General features: G+C 38.3%; 1 protein-coding gene across 1 annotated transcript in view; it reads left to right on the forward strand.

Moving 5' to 3' along the window:
- Positions 1-20,507, forward strand: part of brinp3a.2 (bone morphogenetic protein/retinoic acid inducible neural-specific 3a, tandem duplicate 2) — a 52,913-nt gene that overhangs the window by 25,482 nt on the left and 6,924 nt on the right. The window contains exons 2-5 of the mRNA XM_053636254.1: positions 233-423; positions 8,471-8,661; positions 18,036-18,141; positions 19,854-20,090. Of these exons, the coding sequence (XP_053492229.1) occupies positions 233-423; positions 8,471-8,661; positions 18,036-18,141; positions 19,854-20,090 (725 nt within the window). The remainder of the gene's footprint in view (positions 1-232; positions 424-8,470; positions 8,662-18,035; positions 18,142-19,853; positions 20,091-20,507) is intronic.

Genomic DNA, 20,507 nt, shown 5'->3' on the forward strand with positions numbered 1-20,507 from the left:
TTCTGTTGTGTTTATTACAAGTAGCACATGTCAGCTGCAGGTTCTGAGTTGACTCCCTCTCCAAGTAAAAGCTTTCAGGTTTAATTCTCCAAATCAACATTTTTAAAATTGAAAACTAATGGTTTAGCACGGGTTATTTCATTTTCCTTCTCCTCTGGAGGAGTACATATGTGTTAATTAAAACCAATTATTCTGGATTAGCTTGTTTAATGTGTCATTGATTATCTTGCAGGGAATTTGGACGCTGGAAGGTGAATAACCTGGCTGTTGAGCGGAGAGATTTCTTGGACTCCCCCTTACCCCTGACGTCTGAGTTCGTCCGCAACATCCGACTTCTCGGACGCAGACCCTCCGCAAAGCTAATTACCGACAACCTTATTAAAAAATATGGGACACATTTCCTCCTGTCAGCCACGCTAGGAGGTAGAGATATCTCACATCCTGCTGCATGTCAGAAGATGCACACAAGTATAAACAAGGAGTAAAAATTCTGTCATGCAAAAAGACATGAGCACTGCCTGCTTGATATGGGAGTTACTGTTACAAGATAAGAAAAGCTGGCTTGTAACAGAAAGTCCTAAATCAAGCAGACAAAGCTCAAGCATATTGTTGCTAGTGCTTGTACTATTTCAAAAGCAAGGAAAGTGACTTTTGACAAGCGCTGAGTCCTTGTGCCCTATATTTACTCTGGTATAGAGTGTGCTGTGGAAGCAGGTGCAGCTAGATAGCTTAAATGTAACAGTGACATGATTACTTTGGTAACAAAGCCTGGGATCATGTCTAAAATTGGATTCCTCTGTGATTGTTGATTACTCCCCTGGCACTCAAACTACCAAAGGTTGCACTTACAAGTAGCTCCATATAATGCAAATCTCTTGAAGGCATGTGAACTCCATTGCTCTGGTAAAAAAAAGCAATATTGTGTACTGTGAGAAAGTGGAAATAGAGTGTCAGGCCTCTGACTTACGCTACAAATGTTTCTTAAATTCAAACTGAAGACTAGACCAGCGCTTATGGCCTTCGTGAGGTAAAAGCCATAGTGACTGATGAGAGAAATAGCGTCAGCATGAGCTACTGTTATTAAATTGAATAAGTCAGAAGTTATAATAGGAACATTCTGTGTGCACTGTAAAATAAATTTTTACATATTTAACATAACTGTCAATTTATTCTGATCAAGTGCAAATATGTGTTTGCATATGTAACCGGTCAGTTACACATACAGCATTTGAGTGTAACTCAGTGCACCCCTTATGCTGCAAAGGGGTGAGTAATATTACATAAATAAAATAAACAATATCTTGTTCTATATAAGGTCCATGACCACAAGGGGGGTGGGGGGGGGTACTCTCTGTCCCCTGGTGACACTCTTGCCAACCATGGGCATCTGTGAGCTGTTGCATGTGGAAGGGGGTGGATAGTGACATACCCTGTGACACAGGATAAGCAGCAATTCAAAAAGATGCGCTTGGCTGGCTTCACACATCTCAGAGGGAGCACATGTTTTCCTTCACCCTCCCAGTTAGATAGCTGTCGTATGATGGGGAGGCCTAACTGGTAGGTAGGAATTGGCTAAGACTAAATTAAGGAGTAAATCATGGGAAAAATAAAAATAAACAAATAAAATAAAAGGTGTTGATTAATTTTCTGTATCAGTAGCCCTGACAATAGTGCAGCTGTGAATCACAGGTTTATATTAAATCACTCATTCTAATACGTTATTTTTTTGTATAGTAACAACTAGAGATGCACCGATGTATGGCCCATAGCATGAAAAATAGCCTTTCTGCTCTGATCCAGTCAAATGCTGCAAAATTGACCCAAAACATACCATGAAAGCAACTCAAGAGCCTCTTAAGGCAAATGAACTAAATGTTCTTAAATGTTAGATGACCTCAACCCAATTGAGCATGATTTTCACTTACTGATGACAAAACTGAAGGCAGAAAGACCCACAAACAATTAACAACTGAGGGCAGCTTCAGTAAAGGCCTGGCAAAGCATCTCAAGGGAGGAAACTCAGCATTTGGTGAGGTCCATGGGTTCCAGACTTCAGGAGGTCTTTGACTGCAAAATATTTGCATCAAGATATTAAAAATAATCAGAATATTTATGATTATTAATTTGTCCAATTATTTTGAGCCTGTGTAAAATACCTACCTATGTAAAAATAAATAAATAAATAAATAGAATAAAAAGGCTGTTATTTCAGAACTGCAGTATTTTTTGTTAAACCCCTTGAATTAAAGCAGAAAGTCTACACTGCAATCACATGATTGCTTCATTTCAAATCCATTGTGATAGTGTACAGAGGCAAAATTACAAAAAAAAAAAAAAATGTCACTGTCCAAATACAGTGCCCTCCACAAATATTGGAACCCTTGGTGACTATGAGCAAAGACGGCTGTGAAAAATTGTCTTTATTGTTTAACCTGTGGATCTTTTGTTAAAAAAAAATACTCTGCTCTCATGATATCAAAAATTGCAAACAACAACATAGGTTTATCCAAAAAAAAAGTCTTTATTAAATACAGGTGTGCAACAATTATTGGCACTCCTATGAATTCATATGAGAAAAAAATATTACCACTGAGATATATAGATATTTTTGTACACCTGGGCGACTAGGAACCGGAAATTGTTTAACCATGACTTCCTGTTTCACAGGGGTATAAATGTGAGCTAACTCATAGGCCATTCCATTAGTCATACATAACAATGGATACGACCAAGGAATGTAGCTGTGATGTGTGGCAAAAGGTTGTTGAGCTTCACAAAATGAGAAGTTGCTATAAGAAAATAGCACAGGCATTGAAAATACCCATTTCCACCATCAGGGCAATAATTAAGAAGTTCCAGTCAACTGTAAATTATATTAATCAACTTGGAATTGGGTGCGTGTCTATATTGTCTCAATGCACTGTGAAGAGGATGGTTTGAGTGGCCAAAAAATCTCCAAGGATCACAGCTGGAAAACAGCATAAATTAGTTGCATCTTTGGGTCAAAAAGTCTCCAAAACTACAATCCAAAGTCACCTACATCACCACAAGTTGCTTCAAGAAAAAAAAGCCTCTACTCTCAGCCAAAAACAAACTGAAGCATTTTCAGTTTGCCAGACACTACTGGAACTTCAAATGGGATTTTTGGCAACAAACACCAGAGGTGGTTTTGGTGCACACAGAAAGGTAGAGACATGGAAAAGTACCTCATGCCCACAGTTAAATATGGTGATGGCTCTTTAATGTTTTGGAGTTGTTTTTCTGCTAGAGGACCTGGACATTTTGTTAGGATACATGGCATCATGGACTCTATCAAATATCAACAGATATTAAATGAAAACCTGACTGCCTCTGCCAGAAAGCTTCAAATGGGCCATAGTTGGATCGGCAAGCAGGACAATGATCCAAAACATACATCAAAATCAACACAAAAATGGTTTACTAACATCAAAATCAAGGTCCTGAGATGGCCATCCCAGTCCCCTGACCTGAACCCCATAGAAAACCTGTGGGGTGAACTGAAGAGGAGAGTCCACCAGCATGGACCTCTAAATTTGAAGGATCTGGAGAGATTCTGTGAGGAGGAATGGTCTCAGATGCCTTGCCATGTATTTTCCAACCTTATCAGGCATTATAGGAGAAGACTCAGAGCTGTTATCTCAACAAAGGGAAGTAGCACAAAGTATTGACTAAAAGGGTGCCAATAATTGTTGCACACCTATATTTAACAGAGATATCTTTTTTGATCTTTTTTGAACCTGTGTTTTGTTTGCAATTCTTTGACATCCATGAGAGCAGATTATTTTTGTGATTTTTTTTTTAACAAAAGATCAAACGGTTAAACAATAAAGACAATTTTTTTCACAGCCTTCTTTGACCATATTTACCAAGGGTGCCAATATTGTCACGTATCGTGACGTAACGGAGATAAGGTAGGATGCAAGCGCAGTGTGAACAGTTTTATTGAGAGACACACAGGCAGGTAAATCCAGAACATGATCCAAAAACGTAATCCAGTAATATGCAAAGTTCAGACGATCGGCAAACAGGCATAAACGAGGCAAGGCAGGAATCAAAGTCGTGGTCACGAGATACAGGGTCGATATACCAAACATGAAACATAAACAACAGCGAGGGACTGGTAGCGGAGAAACCAGCGTGAACTTAACAAACGAACCTAAACATGACATGAACTGAACTATGACTATGAATCTGAACATGAAACTATGGACTGACTGTGGTTCTCTATCGTAAGGCCTCTAAACTAATCTACTACAACTCATTCAATATTCCGCGCCGTGTGCTGAGAGGCGCGCGGTATATATGCGGAGATAATCAGCGTTGTAATGGCTGACGGCTGAGGGCAATTCAGACCCACGTGAAACTACAACCAATGACAGAACGGGGAGGAGACATAACAGAAACATAAACAAATGCATGTGTCGAAATGTCACGATTGTCCACAAGGGAAAAGCGCACGCGTGCTCACATGCTCCACAGCGCGCTGCTTAAAGGGGAACTCGTGACAAATATTAGTGGAGGGCACTGTACGTATGGATCTGACTGTATATTCTTTAATTATATGCACTGTAAAATAACTCTAAAATGAACTCAAATTCAGAGTGATTGAGGTCCTGTTGGCCTTGTACCATTGGCTGGAACTTTGTACATAAACCACTATGTACAGCGATTCAACCGTTTTTTTGTTGTTGTTGTTGTTGTTGTTTGTTTGTTTTTTTTAACACACTGCCTATAAACTTGCCAGCCATAGTTCTTTGGTCTTGACATTTATTTTCATCAAGACTAATGTAAATATCTTGACTCACACCAAAGCCTTTAAGCTTTCTAATTAAAAACACCCTCTAGCTGGCCCTCTTACAAATGATCACTAAATAGTAGGTTTGCAATTAAAATGCTGCTAGATACTGTACTTCTAATAATTTCTAATAGATGATCACTGAGAGAGAGGAAGTGTTATACGCTGATCTTTAATGTACATTGGTGAAAAGAAAACTGCATCACATCTGAAGAATGGAAATCTAATCAAAGCCTAACCAAAGCCCATCACCTTGTTATTAGAGCAAGGGCCAACTAGAGTCATGTCATTAACATACCAGAGTGTATATTAATTTCATTTGTACATATGAAAGATGTATAGGCCCCTCTGAAACTACTGGAATTGCAAAGCTAATTATTTTTCTTTTTTCTTTAGATCAAAAATAAATATGAGACAATAGATCAGAATCTTAGCTTTAATTTCCTTATATTTACTAGGTGTTAAACAACTTAAAACATGGCAACTATGGTGGAAGACCACCCAATTAGCATGTGAGCAGAAGTATTGGAACTGGTCTTGAAATCGTAGTCTTCAAGTAGGAAATTAATTTAAATAACAGTTACTATTTGATTGTATATCCCATGATCACAATAACTGCATCAATATTGTTGCCTTCTTTTTGTGATGCTTTTCCGGGCTTGTACCACAGCTTATTTCAGTTGTTGTTTGTTTTGGGGGGTTTCTCCCTTCAGTATCCTTTTCAGGAGGAGAAATGCATGCTCAACTGGATTAAAGTCTAGTGATTGACTTGGCCAGTCTAAAACTTTCCACATTTCCCCCCTGACGAAGTCCTTGCTGAGTTGGCAGTGTGTTTTGGGTCATTGTCTTGCTGCATGATGAAGTTCCTCCACCATGCTTGACCGATGAGATCTTAACAGGTGAAAACCAAGGCTCAAACCAAGAGTACACATGTTCCAATGTTTTTGATCACTTGAAAAATTGGTGGGTTCAAACAAAAGGTGCCATGTTGATGTAAATACCAGATGTAAATATCAGGAAATGGAAGCTGAAAGTCTGATCTATAGTCTCATATTCATCTTTTGATCTCAGACCAAAATGTCTTCAGTGTATAGCAAAAACTAAAGAATCGTGTGTAGTGTATATTTGTAGGGTTGATAGGTTTTGAAAGTAATTAGTAATCTGATTGCTTTTTTAATGCAGTAATCAGTAATGTAATCAGATTAAATTTAGTAGTAATTAGTAATCTGTAGTGGATTAATTTTTTTGAGTAACTTAACCAACACTGGTAGCTTATAAGCTCTTCTTACTTACAGTGAGGGAAAAAAGTATTTGATCCCCTGCTGATTTTGTACGTTTGCCCACTGACAAAGAAATTATCATTCTATAATTTTAATGGTAGGTTTATTTGAACAGTGAGAGACAGAATAACAACAAGAAAATCCAGAAAAACGCATGTCAAAAATGTTATAAATTGATTTGCATTTTAATGAGGGAAATAAGTATTTGACCCCCTCTCAATCAGAAAGATTTCTGGCTCCCAGGTGTCTTTTATACAGGTAACGAGCTGAGATTAGGAGCACACTCTTAAAGGAATCTCAGCTTGTTACCTGTATAAAAGACACCTGTCCACAGAAGCAATCAATCAATCAGATTCCAAACTCTCCACCATGGCCAAGACCAAAGAGCTCTCCAGGGATGTCAGGGACAAGATTGTAGACCTACACAAGTCTGGAATGGGCTACAAGACCATTGCCAAGCAGCTTGGTGAGAAGGTGACAACATTTGGTGCGATTATTCGCAAATGGAAGAAACACAAAAGAAGAAGCCCCTCGGCCTGGGGCTCCATGCAAGATCTCACCTCGTGGAGTTGCAATGATCATGAGAACAGTGAGGAATCAGCCCAGAACTACACGGGAGGATCTTGTCAATGATCTCAAGACAGCTGGGACCATAGTCACCAAGAAAACAATTGGTAACACACTACGCCATGAAGGACTGAAATCCTGCAGTGCCCGCAAGGTCCGCTGCTCAAGAAAGCACATATACATGCCTGTCTGAAGTTTGCCAATGAACATCTGAATGATTCAGAGGACAACTGGGTGAAAGTGTTGTGGTCAGATGAGACCAAAATGGAGCTCTTTGGCATCAACTCAACTCGCCGTGTTTGGAGGAGGAGGAATGCTGCCTATGACCCCAAGAACACCATCCCCGCCATCAAACATGGAGGTGGAAACATTATGCTTTGGGGGTGTTTTTCTGCTAAGGGGACAGGACAACTTCACCGCATCTAAGGGATGATGGACGGGGCCATCTACCGTCAAATCTTGGGTGAGAACCTCCTTCCCTCAGCCAGGGCATTGAAAATGGGTCGTGGATGGGTATTCCAGCATGACAATGACCCAAAACACACGGCCAAGGCAACAAAGGAGTGGCTCAAGAAGAAGAACATTAAGGTCCTGGAGTGGCCTAGCCAGTCTCCAGACCTTAATCCCATAGAAAATCTGTGGAGGGAGCTGAAGGTTCGAGTTGCCAAATGTCAGCCTCGAAACCTTAATGACTTGGAGAAGATCTGCAAAGAGGAGTGGGACAAAATCCCTCCTGAGATGTGTGCAAACCTGGTGGCCAACTACAAGAAACGTCTGACCTCTGTGATTGCCAAGAAGGGTTTTGCCACCAAGTACTAAGTCATGTTTTGCAGAGGGGTCAAATACTTATTTCCCTCATTAAAATGCAAATCAATTTATAACATTTTTGACATGCGTTTTTCTGGATTTTCTTGTTATTATTCTGTCTCTCACTGTTCAAATAAATCTACCATTAAAATTATAGACTGATCATTTCTTTGTCAGTGGGCAAACGTACAAAATCAGCAGGGGATCAAATACTTTTTTCCCTCACTGTAGAACAATTTGATTCATAGGTTCAGTAAAAAGCTTGGCCCAATGACCTGCAGTTACTTATTTTCCAATAACAGCATGTCCAGGAGTGTTGTATTATTTTATTTTTAAGTTACAGCTTCACCTTTGACATACACTGATACTTTTTTCCTTCCAAATGCTATATAAACAAATAATTACAGACATCACTATATCAATGATTACACACATTTTTATAAGGTCATTTGGAGTGTCAGCCATACAAATCGCTGTATAAGTTGTTACTATAGAAATGCTCATGTATTGGAATGAGCACATTGATATGAACCTTGCAGCCAGACTTATTGTCAGAGCTGCTGTTATAGAAAATTAATCAACAGTCAGAAGATAGTATTCAACAGCACTGTGGTGTAATATCATTTAATTTCCAGTGTTATAGACTGATTTGTTAAGTCTAATAGAAACAATCTAAGTTTGCTGGAAGTTGCCTTAAACTACTTTAGCCAGTTTAGTTTTGAGTGATCTAACACTAAACATTTCAATGATGCAAACACATTTAGTCCCACAAGATCTCTTATTTCCCCTAATTATCTCTCAGTTTATGTCTCAGTAAGGTAAAATATGCTTTCAATGTGCATAAACAGTGGGTGGAAACAATGAGCCCGAACATATGATGAAGGTATTTTTTTAATCTTTGATGATTAAGTGCACAAATAAAAATGCTTCACCCAAAGACTATTCTCAATCGTATGATATTCAGTGATAATCATACATTTCGATTTTTTTTTTCTTTCAGGTGAAGAGGCTCTAACCATATTTGTAGACAAGAGGAAGCTTAGCAAGAAAGCAGAAGTGAGTGACTACACGAGCAACAGCACAGCTGTGACTCTGGAGGCACTCCACCAGCTGGCTGCCTCCTACTTCATAGACAGAGAGAGCACACTGCGCAAACTACACCACCTCCAGATCGCCTCCACTGCCATCAAGGTGGGTCATTAGTCATGTCTCAGGGTGAGATAATATTATATATCACAGCATGATCTGTATGCTGTGTTTATATGTTTCTGTAAAGCTGCTTTGAGACAATGTCCGTTGTTAAAAGCGCTATACAAATAAAATTGAATTGAATTGAATTATGTTTTTTTTTTTTGTTTTTTTTTTGTGGTGGTGTTTCTGGGGTCTTGTGATGTGATACTTATATTATCTTATGTGAGGTTTAGCTTTTCACACATTATGTGCATAGTACCTTATCAAATAAATACAACATACTCTCATTCCAAAGGTTTTACTTTCCAGCTAATCTTAGAAGTCCTTACATATTTACTCTGTAATGGTGTATTAGTTTACCTTTCTTCTTCTCAGCCTTAACATGATGCATGGCAGCTAGAACCAAGGTTACTTTGCTTGGACCTATAACTTGAAGTTAGCAGGATATTTGAAGTGATTTGTATCTCCAGCCAAACACTCAACATCTCTGGTTGGTCATCACTTGATGCATTTTCTTCACAAAATCTGGATTCCTATAAAGATTACTTCTATCCTATCCAAAAGGCAGGATTTGTTGATCTAAACTGACACCCTACCCGCCTATTCTTCATAAGACCATAAGAAATGCTATAATGGAAATTTCACATCAGAGCACAGACCAGAAATAATGGCATGGGTTAATTGAGGGCAATAATTTTGATGTCACATTAAATTCATTACTTCATTGCACATTAATACGTGTTGTGGCCTGGGAAACCCGTTCACATTGTGAAATGTTGACCAACTATATGCAGTTCTGAAACCAGAAATAACATTGCTGCATTTTAAATTAAATTACTCTGTATACAAATTACAGAGTATACAGAGTCTATTTACCACAAAAAAAAGTGAAAAAGGAGAAAACTGCATTGAAAAATTCCATTAAATGTTCCATCACAGGTGTTTTGACAGCTGGTATCTGATTACAAATTGAAATGATTAGGCCTATATCGTATTCACTGTGGCATACATCACTATCCAACAGCTTGATCTAAGCATTTATCAAGCTGGATACAAAGAAATTTAATCATAAATCATTTAAGAGTGCATTTACACAAGCAATGTGACAATGATGGTCCTGTTAGTTTAGAAAATTGTTCAAATTCCACAAGAGTGCCTAAGTTTGTGTAAATTTACATATAAGGAGCCTCACTAATGTGAACATGGACTGATCGGCTTCAAATCATATACAAGCCCAATTCTAAAAAAAATGGAAATTGTTACTTCTTTGTAACACTTACTTTTCCAGTCTTTTGTTGCCCCATCCCAACTTTTTTGAAACGTGTTACGGCCATCAAATTCAAAATCACCTTATTTTTTCCTTGAAATGGTACATTTTCTCATTTTAAACATTTTATTATGTTATCTATGCTCTTTTGTGAATAACATATGGGCTTATGAGATTTGCAAATCATTGCATTGTTTTTATTTACATTTTACACAGCGTCCCAACTTTTTTGCAATTGGGGTTGTAATTGGTGATGAATTCCATCAAATCTAGAAATGGATTATGCTGTCTAGTTTAAAATGCCTAATTATTTAAAATTGTACACACAAACTTAATGAATATTTTGAGTAACTCACACAAATGAAGGCAAATTAAGACAAGTAAGACAAACCATTCAATTGGGACAAAAAGACATATAAAAGGAACCCTATGAAAGGATGATCAAATTATTCAGTGTCTATGGTAACCAATATCCTGTAATTGCTGGTATATTTAGCACACTTTCACAGTCAATCTCTGTGAGGTTTAACTGCAAATCATCTGTGCTGTGACTGTGCTTGGTCATTTCTGGACGATTGGCTTTTATCAACATATGCACGTCAGTCACACAAAACATTTACTAAACAGGTGTTTTATTAAAAGATTGATAAATGAGACTCAATATCTACATTTCCCTCTGATAATTCATTCCTTCTCTGATAATATTTAATATACTACAGCTTGGGAAATTGGCCAAGCAAGCACAACCAAACCTCCAAAGAACTACATTTACTTTTTTTTTTCCTGAGCAGTGGGCTGATGCTCCTATTCTGGGCCACCCCTTCATTATGCCTCCTCATTTCATTACATGAAGACGCGCCTTGTCTTGACAACCCACAATTGTTGCACTTAGACATTTTCATTGCAGTTGGGAGAGTGGATCTCACTGGGTGGAGGTTGATATTGTATGTCTGTTGCTTACTTATAGTTGCTTTTGCTCTTATTAGGGCATTCGTTTGTGCATGAAAAGCTGAGATGTTCCTTGAGTGATGGGAGCAGTGAATGTGACAGTCTAGTGCAACTCCATCAGTCGAGGAGAATGAATCAGGGGCCTTTGACACATGCATCATTTCTACTGAGCTTTGACCCATGCCTGAATTTTACAGGACAGACAGAAGCAAATGTTCTGCTATGTGAATTCCAAATTAAATGGGACTCGAGTGAGTAATATGGCTCCTGGCTCTCCCCCATTGGGTTATGTGAAAGAGAAATTTAGCAACTCATTTTGCAGCAAATCCTTTTAGTGCACTGGTGGGTGTAAAAGAGCCTTTACAAAGTCATGATGCATCACTCCAGCATGGTTCTGCACAGCTTGTTTCCTAATGTGGAACGATTCAAGCTGCTTTGTGACTGGCTGGAACCATTTTGTTCATAAGTTGATTTCCCAAATCTTGCATGACATTCTGCAAATCTGCCCATGAAAGCATAACCTCGGTATCTATTAGAATATGTTCTTTGAAAAATATCAATTTACCTGTTCACTCACATGGAATCACAATGGGCTATAGACAGGTTTTCTGTGAATGGCATGTTGATGTTTCTTATTATCTTTATACTGAGCTTTGAAAACTATTTATCAGCACTTCCACCTTCTAGAGCAGATGTCTTCCACCTTCTAGAGCAGATGTCTTCAACTAAAATGTGTGATGGTCCAACTACATAAGATTCCTTGCTTACAAAGATACAGATAGCCAACTAACATGACTGAGTGGTGAGAACAGGTACTGTTTATAACCCATTGTTGATTACCTCATGGCTATAAATAAGACACATCAATGTATGAGATTGGCTGCAACAGGCAATCTTTTTCTTCTTCTTCTTTCTTAAGAGGTCAGTTGGCTCTGCTAATTTTATTTATTTATTTCTTCCCCTGAGTCCTCAGTTTGAGCCACTGAAATACTGGATTCAGGTTCTGCATCCAGGCCACAGTCCACTGGTTGACCACCATTCTCTTCTTTACTGGCATCACTAATCTCTCTAATCCTATTGTTATACTCTCTCCTGTCTTTTATTATAGTCTTATAATTTCTGTATTGCATTTATTTCTTGTAATTCAATGACACTCTATTTTTCCCCATTCCTTCACACATTTCCTTGTTTTAGTGTAACATTGTGATATGCAATTTACTACTACTGTGGAAACTGGTGCCCGACCATGAGAAGCCAGAGAAAAGATTTGGTTGAATAAGTGGTGCTGAAGCAGTTGCTCAGCACAGAAGTAGGTACAGTGACACCAGCCTAACTCTCTGGTGGATGCAATCCAGCTGGCAGAGGCCACATGTTCGCAAAGCCAGGGAATAAAAGCCCTATCATCTTCACTTCTGGGTCCTCACCCACAGTGGCACCATAAAAAGAGAAGCCTTTGAAGACAGTGGACGGGGTGGTGGTAGTGGTGATGGGGGCTTTGGGTTATTCAGCGAGCACCAGCTGGCAAGACTCCTGAGGGGATAAGGATCACAAAGCCAAAACTTTCCATCACCTTTTCTTTCTCTTTTCACCAGTGTGCCATCACATTATAGCATTCCTTAACTTTTTATGTAACAACCCAAAAACAAAAAGCCTTCACCACCTAGTGGCAGAAGCATTCTGTTTTTGAGATGACTATGCGTCTGTTCATCCCTCTGTGCTTCCATTCATGATTCTCCTTTTCATGATATCTCGAGAACAAGTGGTTGAATGTTTGTAGGATTTATATGGAATTATTGTTGTGGCCAGCAGATGAATTGATTCGATTTTGGAATTGGTCAAGGTCACATCAAGGATGCCTGTACTAGTTTTTCTTCAATAACTTCCTTACTGTTTTACATAGGCTTTAAGAATATGTCAGGCATACAAATTAATTACAAGAAGAACTAGACTTGGCTGCAGAAGCATCTCTGGATATCACTGCTATGTGAAATCATTCATTCACTTCACATTAACTAATTGAGACTTTGTCTTTATACTATTTATAATCTATTCATTTCATCTGCCAGCTTAAATTGGCCCAACTGCCCTGTTTAAGTCTTGTTAATCTATTATCTCATGACCAATCTCAGCATAGCAATGAGTGCACTCTTGTTAGAGCCACTAATGGTATCCCACTCTCTTATGATTCCACAGCCTTTAATATGGCAAACTGTAATGCAGCCTTTGAAACAGTGTCTTTCTTCTCCCCTGCATCTCTTTAACTGGAATTTCTGATTCTGCATTTTAAAGATGGATTAATGAGCAAGTTCTTGGTTCCTAATGGCACTGCAGATGAATGCAATATTAAAGGCAGGTTCACATGGAGGGTAAACCAGTTATATCTAACTGGAAAGTCCAATTTTTCAACAGTCTAGATTGGGTGAACCTGTACTCACTGTAGCCTTACAGTAGGTTTCTGTTCTTGGCTGAACGGAGTTGAACCTGATGTAGTCTGCTGCTATTGTAGCCCATTTCACTCAAAGTTTGGTGTATTGTGAATTTTGGTATTCTTTTCTGCTCACCATGGTTGTAAAGAGTGGTTATTTTAGTCATAGACTTCCTGCCATCTTGAATGAGTCGGAGTCTGAATCTGCACATCCTCTGAATTTTTGCACCAACAAGGCATTTCCACCAGCAATGTTGCTCATTGGATATATATTTTTTTATTTTGCAATATTCCAGGAGATCAGCAGTTTCGAAAATGCTCAAACCAGCCTGTTTGGTATCATCAACCATATCAGGGTCATATCCATTCTGATGTTTGATGTAAACATTAACTGTTTAACTAAGTTCTGGACACCTGTATCTGCATGGTTTTATGCATTGCACTGATGCTGCATGATTTGGTTCACTGGATAACTGCATGAATGAATAGGTGTGCAGGTGTTCCTATTGAAGTGATACTTACTGTATATAACACATATATAAACATATGCTACTTTTCAGTCTCCATAACAAATTGCATTTGTGCCCATAAATTGACCAGTAACACTTTCTATGATGCCCATATGGATAAATCATTATAACTGTGCTTATAATACCTTGCAAGTTGGAAAACTAAAACTTGTTAGTAATAAAATTGCAATTATTAATTATAAATGTAACTATAAATGTTACAATACACCACATGGCATTGTCATATCTAATCCGGAATCGGCAAGGAACTCCAACTCCCAGATTGCTCCTCAAACTACAAACATGGCCACCTCAAACTCCAGTTCCCAACCCACATTGCAGCCTACAAACATGGCTGCTTTGAACTCCATTTCCCAGCTGCTCGGCCATTGATACAGTATATACTGATCAGTATAAGTGTGCAGCATGAATACAATCCAGACATACTACATGTGCCACATTGGCATTATCATATGACCTACAATTTAAAATGAGCTGACTCGTTGCCTTCTGCCATTTTTTATTCTGACTGCTCTTCCATGCCAGTACCGTTGCATTATGTGACAGCTCAGTGTCAACTGGTTCCATAATGCAGCTTCTCTGTGGAAGCAGTAGGTCATCCGGGTATTTTTTGCCTACTGTTTTATGAATAGTGAGAATTAGGACGCTCTACTCTACTCTTTTGGCGCAATGCATTTCCGCCTACTGTATAGTATGGTAGTAGGGATATATTCGGATGCAGCCATTGCTACATTCACAGTCATACGAGTACTGATTACACATACCTGGACTCGATCACTATTTACCACTTACCTACATATACACACTCACAAAACATTCAGTGTGAAGTATTACTCAGTGTCTTCATTCTTGATGTGCCCATACTTGGTCACAGTGTTTGATATCCTGGTTATTCTGACTTTCCTATTGTCCTTCAGTTCTGAGATTCTGATTTTCTTAGTGTATTCTGTTTGCTGATCGCCTGATCTTGCAACCTGCATATAATAAATACTGACTTTTACATTACAAAATGTTTATAAATTACCAAGCAATTAGTTTTTATTTATTTATTTATGTATTATTACAAGACAGAAAAGTGTCATCTCCTAACAGAACACTAGTGTTCATACTCCATAAGGGTGTGCATGAAAGTGAGTCTGTGTGACTACAACTGCATTTCTCTGTGAGAGTATGATTGAGTGGCAGCAGCAAGACTTACCTTGTCTTCCTGTCAGCCTGGAAATGTCATGATCTGACAGGCTAAATAAAAAAGAAATCACCAAACTGATACTACACTGACTGAAATGAAAATCAGTTACATGTATTTCTGCTTACTTAAAATGCCACCAAGCCATCTTCTTTCTTTAAGCACCAAAACCTTTTAGGAGAAAGTCCACCCTGAAGGTCAACCATTTACTAGCAATTTTCACTGTCATATTAATGAGAAATAGGACTGTATCAAGACTGCAATTGACCAGTCCAAGACAAATATAAGACCAGGAATATCTGAGAGTGAGTCAAGTCCAAGTCTTGGAGGATAAGGGAGATGGTGTCTGTGGGTGTATGGGTGGAGGCTAAGTGTAGAGTCCAAATGAAATCAAGACTGAGTCAAGCTCCAGCCTGAAAACTGTCAATTCATTTTCAATGCCAAGCCTTTACTTCAACTACTTGTCCTCATTTGTGCATTGCACCCTTGGTTAGGTAATGTTTTCTAGAAAAAGGTATTACTTTTTGTCAAACTGAACATGAACATTATTTTACAAACTCTCAGTTAAGACCAAGACCATATTTAGCGAGACCAATGCCCAAGACAGAGACAAGTCCACGTACAAATGCGAATAAGTCAGAGACAAATCCGCAAACAAATCTTGAGACCATACTCTAGTCCAAATACTATATCCTTGGTGAGTAATCCAGTGTAGAAGTAGTGAAGGACACTTTACAGTAGCCGGTGTTAATGACGGTACACATGTAGCCTTAACATTATTAATAATGAAAAGCTTTGAAACACTGGATCTTTCTCATCTCCATCACCTATCCTCCCCTTGATTTAGTACATTTTGCTTATAACAAGCCACTCAGTTGATGATGCAGTCTGTACTACATCCTCAATCTTCTGGACAATCTAGGCTTCAATGCCAGAGTCAAGTTCTTAGACAGCCTTTAATACAGTTGTGCCAGAATAACTCCATAACAAACTGTTACACTGGGGTGTGAACACCTCCATCTGTTAGTGGATTGTTGACTTCCTATCAGACAATAGGCAGTTTCTACAGATGGAACCATACCCGTCAGAAACCCTTTCTATTATTACAGGGGCTCCACAAGGCTGTGTACTCTTGCCTCTCCTCTACCCATTGTACACCAAGTGCACATCCAGTGACCCTTCCAACAAGCTGGTAAAATTTGCAGACGACACAACTATAATAGGCCTCATTAGCAACAATGGTGAGTCTGCCTACAAGAGAGACGTGGCCCATCTGGCTTTGTGCTGTACTGAAAACATCCTGTAGCTCAACACACACATAAGAAAAAATAAAAATAAATCAACAACCATGCACCGAATAAGTTAGTCATTCAAATTCATAGAAACCATCACAACAATGCCATACTAAAACAACCACAATTAAAAAAAAAAAAAAAAAAGCATCAGCAGCTAATGGTATGTTTTAATGGGAATTGCAGAAACGAAACATCTGTCAACTATCTCTCTCTCTCTCTCAGCTCTAAAGAATCATTATCAAGTGCATCTGAACCTCATCAATAACTGTGTGGTTCAGCTCAACCTCCTCCTGCTTAAAGTCAAGACTGCAGTGAATTGTGTACACAGCAGAAAGGCTGGCTCTTCTGCAGCAGCTGTCAATTCAGGAGCTGCATAACATCAGGGCATATAAGTAAGCTGAAAATTTCATCATGGACCCCACATACCAAGGGAATTATCTGTTTCTGAAACTCTCTTCAGTTAAACTGTACTGCTCCATCAGAAGCAGTACACATGACATCAGGACATTAATTTTTTCAACAATCTTTTAACAAGCCATTTATAACAAATAAGCAGGGCTGGCTTTTAACAGATAACATTGAATGTGGACTTTGTATTTGTATTGAATTTATTTTGTATTGTACTGTATTTAATGTCTGTACTGTTTGTAGGTCTGTACACTTGCCTGTGTGCACATACACTCATCATCCACTTTTAAAGGAACCCCTGTACACCTGCTAAGTCATGCAGATACAGGTCAAGAGCATCACTTAATTCACATCAAACATCAGAATGGGGGAAAAGTGTGATCTCTGTGACTTTAACTGTGACATGGTTGCTGGTGCCAGATGGGCAGGTTTGAGTATTTCAGAAACTGCTGATCTCCTGAGATTTTCCATACACAACAGTCTCTAGAGTTTAAAGCATTGGCCAAGGCATTGGTCTACTGATCGTAAGGTCATGAGATCAAATTCCATCACTACCACGCTGCCCCTGCTGAGTCCATAAGTGAAAATAGACCTGGTGATAAAAGAAGTTTAAACTACATAGGTCAGAACTGTATTACAAAATAAAGTATTTTTTAAAAAAATAATAAATAAAAAATTAAAAATTAAAGTTGCAAAATCCAAAACTACATATCAGAAATTGTTTTGCAGTAAGAAAAAAACTACTAGCCAAAGTTTTATGCATGTCAAAGAATGTCACACAAGAAAGTTACTACATTCCTTAAGGTCGAAGAAGAGATGATGAAATCATATGTTGCAGTATGTAAGAATCCCCTTCAGCAATAATTCAATAAAGTAGTTGATTATGTTTCAGAGAACTGTTGTATGAGGATGTGTGAGTTTCACAACATGGAAAATATTTTATTTATGCAAGAGAATGTATTAGCACAAATCTAAGAAAATAAAACAATGGATCAAGAGGAAACTGTTAAAGGAAAAGCACAGAGAAATGACAAGACTTGAAAAATACAATACAATACAACAGAAGTGTCCAGAGTCCCAAATGGGAATAGGTCTTAGTACTCAGAAAAAGACTCATTTATGCTGCAACAGCACACATAATATCTCAACTAGATTACTAGCAAAAAAGAGAAAAGTACAAATTGTATTTTACCTCCTTCACTTAAACATACCGATGTTAAATATTATTTTTAAACACTAAACATAGTATATGGCACTGTACCTGTCTTGCTCTTTTAACTGTTTATTTAATTTTTTTGTTTCATGGTGTGTACAGGTAACTGAAACAAGGACTGGCCCTCTTGGATGCAGTAACTATGACAACCTTGATTCTGTCAGTTCGGTTTTAGTTCAGAGTCCTGAAAACAAAGTCCACTTACAAGGTAGTAATCACTTCTGGATACTCTTTGTTGTCCTGTGTTCAGAATGTCATGCTGAAAGTAGTTAATGCATCATTCAATGAGTCATTGATTCATTCATCTTCAGTAACTGCTTTATCCTGGTCAGGGCCATGGTGGATCTGGAGTCTATCACATGAATCACCATTTTTGCTCATGGTGCCTGGACTCAACCAGAGATGTCATATAATAGAATTTTCTGTACATTTTCAAAAACCTGTACAGTATCAGACGCTGTCAATTATTAAATTATTTTCTAGTTTGATGTGTTCTTGGCCTGCTCATTTCATATGTTTTGCATAATTACTGTATATTATGTCATATGACTCAAATGCATCATATGAGACAATACATGCCTCAAATGCATATATATATACACACACATATAAAGTACAGTGCTGTAAAAGTAATGAAATACATTAAAGGTAACCCGAGTAAACACAATACAGTTTTCATTTATTTATTTATTTTTATTTATTGATCCAAAAAAAAAATTAAATATCGAACAATCTGGTTGTGCCACCTTTAGCAGCAATAATGGCAATCAAACGTTTCCGATAACTGGAGATCTGTCTTTCAGTTACTTCTAGGACTAGGACTTAGTCCTATGCTTTGGATCATTGTCTTGCTGCATAATCCAGTTGTACTTGAGTTTCAATTTATAGATTGAAGACCGGACATTCTCCTTTAGGATTTTCTTGTAGAGAACAGAATGTGTCATGTTTCCCTCAATTACTGCAAGTTGCCCAGGACCTGAAGCAGCAAAGCATCCCCAGCCCATCACACCTCCACTACCATGCTTGACCATGGGCATGATGTTCTTTTTGTTGATGTTGTTGTTGTTGTTGTTAATATGTTGTTTGGGTTAAGTCAGATGTAACATGGCCCCTGTATTCCAAACAGTTCCACTTTTGACTCCTCAATCCACAGAACATCACGTCACAAAGGTTTAAAGATCATCAAGGTGTGTTTTGGCAAATTCAGATTAGCCTTAAATGTTCTCCTGGGTTAGCAGTGGTTTTCACCTCGCCACACTTCCATGGATTCCATTTTTGCCCAGTGTCTTTCTGATAGTGAAGTCATGAACAGTGAGCTTTATTGATGCAAGACAGACCTGTAGTTCCTTTGATGTTGTCCTTGACTCTTTTGTGACTTCCTGGAAGAGTTGTTGCTGTGCTATTGGAAGAAGTTTGGAAGGTCTACCACTTCTGGGAAGGTTCACTACTGTGCCGAGCTTTTCCATTTGGACATAATGGCTCTCACTGTAGTTCTTTTGGAGTCCCAGAGCCTTTGAAATAGCTTTGTAACCCTCCGTAGACTGATTTATTTTAACAAGCTTCTTCCGCATCATCATTTCTGGAATTTCTTTCAACTTTGGCATAGTGTGTTACTTGGTAAGACCTTTTAACCAACTTCATGCTGTTGAAAAGAAAAAGTTATTTTTAAGTATTGATTTGATGGCCTGGTTGTGTCTAGTCTAGCTGAACCTCATTATGAATGCAGTTTAATAGATTTAGGGAATTAGTAACTGTGGGTACAAATACATTTTCACTCTGGCCCAGATGGTATTGGATAACTTTTTTGCTTCTATAAATAACATTATCATTTAAAAACTGTGAATATGTATTTATATTTTTGGGCTGATATAAAGTTAACAGGATTTTTTTTTTCTCACAACATCTCTTCTTTAATGAAAGGTTTGCAGGTCATTCTACCAGACTACCTCAGACACACCTTTGTCCAAGCAGCTCTTGGCTACATTGCCTGCAATGGAGAAGGTAACTTTGTATGTCGGAACAATGACTGCTGGTGCAAATGTGACCCAAAGTTCCCAGAATGTAATTGTCCCTACATGGATATTCAAGCCATGCAAGAAAGTCTTCTTCGAATCTCTGAATCATGGGAATTCCTTTACAGAGAATTCAAGGAATCAGGTATGTATGTGTATGGATACAGTTACAGTGTGTAGTATAGACCTTTTGTTCAGAAAATTCACAAAAATACTCTTGTTTTCATGGATGTCAAACAACTGCAGACAAAACACAGGTTAATCAGAAATATCTTTGTTAAATATAGATGTCAATACATTGTGCTACTTCCCTTTGCCAAGATAACAGCTGAATCTTCTCCTATTATTGCCTGATGACACTGGAGAATGCATGGCAAGGGATATGAGACCATTCCTCACTACAGAACCTCTCCAGATACTTCAAATTTCGAGGTCCACACTGGTGGTCCTCTTCAGTTCACCCCACATGGTTTTCAAGTCAGGTGGCTGTGATGGCCATGGCAGGATCATGATTTTGTGGTCAGTAAACCATTTCTGTGTTGATTTTGATGTATGTTTTGGA

This window comes from Ictalurus furcatus, chromosome 11 (assembly GCF_023375685.1).
Source record: "Ictalurus furcatus strain D&B chromosome 11, Billie_1.0, whole genome shotgun sequence".
NCBI classification, from domain to species: Eukaryota; Metazoa; Chordata; class Actinopteri; order Siluriformes; family Ictaluridae; genus Ictalurus; species Ictalurus furcatus.